At 37.8% G+C, this 3743-nt stretch overlaps 1 protein-coding gene across 1 annotated transcript; it reads left to right on the forward strand.

Moving 5' to 3' along the window:
- Positions 1-258: 258 nt before the first annotated feature.
- On the forward strand, positions 259-3271 carry LOC132615082 (polyubiquitin). Its single transcript, XM_060329635.1, has 2 exons — positions 259-463; positions 1729-3271. Exon 2 carries the CDS (start codon positions 1729-1731, stop codon positions 3103-3105), a length of 1377 nt encoding a protein of 458 aa, XP_060185618.1. The 5' UTR covers positions 259-463; the 3' UTR covers positions 3106-3271.
- The last annotated feature ends 472 nt before the right edge of the window (positions 3272-3743 follow it).

Consider the following 3743-nt stretch of genomic DNA (forward strand, 5'->3'; position numbering starts at 1 on the left):
AACTTTTTTTTTTGTGCTAGAAAAGTCGCGGACTCGTTATTAGGAGTCTATTTGGATGACTTATAAACTGCTTTTTTTAAACTAAGCCAACCGACCAATTTATTTTTTTAAACTTATTTTAATCATAAAATAGCTTATAAGCTGGTCAGCCACACATTCAAAAAAGCTAAGCAACTTATAAGCTAAGCCGAACGGGCTCTAGTACTACTAAAATTAAAAGAAAGAAAGGAAGGAAAAAGATAAAAAGGAGGAGAAGCCTCTAGTTGCGTAGCCGTATCTTCTAGGCTATCCGAAGAAATTGGGTAAGCACTTAGCCAAAATTGCTGTGTGACGGCAAACCCTCCTTATAAATACAGAGAGCCCCCCTTCCACCTAACCCCAAATTCATCATCCTTTTTTGCTCAAAGACAAGAAAATCATCTCCTCCCAATTCTCTCAGTATATATTAATCTCCTCTCTCAAGGTTAATAATCTTTCCTTTTCTCTCAATTCAAATCGTTTGTTCAAATTTGCGCGAGTTAGTCTAATTGTAAATATATCCACACAATTCACCTTTTTTCTCGTTGATTAATCAATTTTAGAACTATCTTCAATGTATGATGCGTGTTTTCTCTGTTGACGATGATGTTATATAGCCTTGAATTTCCTCTATTTGCTTGATATAGAAATTGTTGCAAACTTTCCAGGTTTGATTAATTGTGTCATATCTAAGGGTTTTGCAATCAAATTAGTTCTGTCGTTTGTTGAAGAGGTTCAAATTTATGCGAGTTAGTGTATTGTAAATTAACCATGGATTTTGTCGATTTGCTTGATTTCTGGTTGCTATTTAACAGCAATTGTTACAAAGTTTTCAGGTTTAATTAATTGTGTCATGTCTAGGGATTTTGCAATCAAATTCATTAGCTTTTTTTTTTAATGTTTTCTCTGTGGATGATGTTATAGCCTTTGATTTTGTCGATTTGCTTGATTTCTTGTCGCTATTTAATAGCAGTTGTTACAAACTTTCCTGGTTTGATTAATTATGTCATATCTAGGGATTTTGCAATCGAATTGATTAGATTTTTAAAAAAATTAGAAGTACGGAGATTAAAAAGCAATGAACATTATATTTTTGTTTGCTAACGCTTCTTGATATTTGGAGTGACTTTTCTTGTGTGCGTGATTTGTAATTCTTTTCTGATTATGTTAGACTGTAAGCTTCTATTTGATTTGCGATTTATCTAATAGTGGGTTTCTCTATTTGTTTGTTATATGTAGATTCACATGCTTTTAGGGGTTCATTGATTTCCTTGAATAAATGATTGTGCATGGGAATTGAATTATTATTAAAGAATCCAGAGAGTACATATTTTTTTTTTGTTCGGTTTATGTAGGTGTATTAAATGTTATATGTTTGGTTGATCTCTAGTCTTCTGGTATATCTTTGATAGCACAATTACTTGTTTTTGGATATGTTCTTTTCGCCCTTGCTATTTTTCCCTAATCATTAGGATTCGTTTTTTATACTCTCCGAAGTTGCCTTTGGTTCCTAATTAAATAATCTCTAGTATTCTTGTCCAAGTTATGAGAAATCATAATGTGGGCAGTTCACTGCTGTAGGGAAGATTTCCAGAACCTTTTTTTTTTACTTTTCTTTTATAGAAGTTCAGCACTGCTATTTGTCATGGCTTTTGGCATGATCTTGCATTGAAGTTGTGACAAACTTGTTTGTTTTTCAATATATTTCAGATGCAGATCTTTGTTAAGACACTCACCGGAAAGACCATCACTCTTGAAGTTGAGAGCTCAGACACCATTGATAATGTCAAAGCTAAGATTCAAGACAAGGAAGGCATTCCCCCTGATCAGCAGAGGCTGATCTTTGCCGGAAAACAGCTTGAAGATGGCCGAACACTTGCTGACTACAACATCCAGAAGGAGTCTACCCTCCATCTTGTCCTCCGTCTCCGTGGTGGAATGCAAATCTTTGTCAAAACTCTGACTGGGAAGACTATAACTCTTGAGGTCGAGAGCTCAGACACCATTGATAATGTCAAGGCAAAGATTCAAGATAAGGAGGGTATTCCTCCGGATCAACAAAGGTTGATTTTTGCTGGCAAGCAACTTGAAGACGGTAGAACTCTTGCTGACTACAACATCCAAAAGGAGTCCACCCTTCACCTTGTCCTCCGCCTTCGTGGTGGTATGCAGATCTTTGTCAAGACGCTTACCGGCAAGACCATCACACTTGAAGTTGAAAGTTCAGATACAATTGACAACGTGAAGGCAAAAATTCAGGATAAGGAAGGAATTCCTCCAGATCAGCAGAGACTGATCTTTGCCGGAAAGCAACTTGAGGATGGAAGGACCCTGGCCGACTACAACATTCAGAAAGAGTCAACCTTGCATCTTGTTCTTCGGTTGAGGGGTGGCATGCAAATATTTGTCAAGACATTGACAGGGAAGACAATAACTTTGGAGGTTGAGAGTTCAGATACTATCGACAATGTTAAAGCGAAGATCCAAGATAAGGAAGGTATTCCTCCAGACCAGCAAAGATTGATCTTTGCTGGGAAGCAACTTGAGGACGGAAGGACCTTGGCGGATTACAACATTCAAAAAGAATCAACCCTGCACCTTGTTCTTCGTCTTAGAGGTGGCATGCAAATTTTTGTCAAGACTTTGACTGGGAAGACGATTACGTTGGAGGTTGAGAGTTCGGATACCATTGACAATGTCAAAGCAAAGATTCAAGACAAGGAGGGTATCCCCCCAGACCAGCAGCGTTTGATCTTTGCTGGTAAACAACTTGAAGATGGCAGGACTCTTGCAGACTATAACATCCAAAAGGAGTCAACTCTCCATTTGGTGCTGCGTTTGAGGGGAGGCATGCAGATCTTCGTGAAGACTCTGACCGGGAAGACAATCACATTGGAGGTGGAGAGCTCAGATACTATTGACAATGTTAAAGCAAAGATACAGGATAAGGAAGGGATTCCACCAGATCAACAGAGGCTCATCTTTGCTGGTAAGCAGCTTGAGGATGGCCGCACCCTTGCAGACTACAATATCCAGAAAGAGTCTACCCTTCATCTCGTCCTTAGGCTCCGTGGTGGAGACTTCTGAATTTCATGCGCGCTAATACTGCTTTTATAATTGTGTCAATGTTGCTTTGTTGTTTTGTTTTGAGACTTAAAAGAGTTTCTGTTTGGGTTTTATCTTTCTGTTAAAGACCTCGTGGTGTATTATGTTCTGTTATTGTTTCGCTGCAATTTAAATCTATTTAGCGATACTAGTATTGTACTAGGCCCTATAAATGTGTTGGTGCTCCTCACTCAGATGCATGGGGATATTGAGAGCTTCACACACACCACTGTGCATGTAGACACCCAGGAGAAAAAACAGACATGTCTGATAATCCATTGGTAATTGTTTTGGCAAAAAGCGTTGTTATGGTGGTGTTTGGTAAAATTCTCCCAATATTATGCCCTCTATGCGGGCAGTCTATCTTTAGATTATTTCTTTTTGAAGTGTTAGGTCGAAATTAATAGGGAAAACAAAGGCCTTATTTTAATTGGGTCACTAAATACTTTTTAACAATTTATTTTATTTTTTAAAAAACAAAGAAGAGCTAAAGGAGGAGAATCAAGCATATTAATGAGACCAATTAAGCCTTGTAAATGATACTAGACGGCCTGTGCAGCACATGCTCAACACTCTAGATTATAGTGCATCTATGTGTATGTTGTTATTTTTAAATAGTG

This window comes from Lycium barbarum, chromosome 10 (genome assembly GCF_019175385.1).
Source record: "Lycium barbarum isolate Lr01 chromosome 10, ASM1917538v2, whole genome shotgun sequence".
NCBI lineage: Eukaryota > Viridiplantae > Streptophyta > Magnoliopsida > Solanales > Solanaceae > Lycium > Lycium barbarum.

What these genes read in the sequence shown, in the direction of transcription:
- LOC132615082 (XM_060329635.1), top strand. Translation starts at nt 1,729, where the DNA reads ATGCAGATCTTTGTTAAGACACTCACCGGAAAGACCATCACTCTTGAA.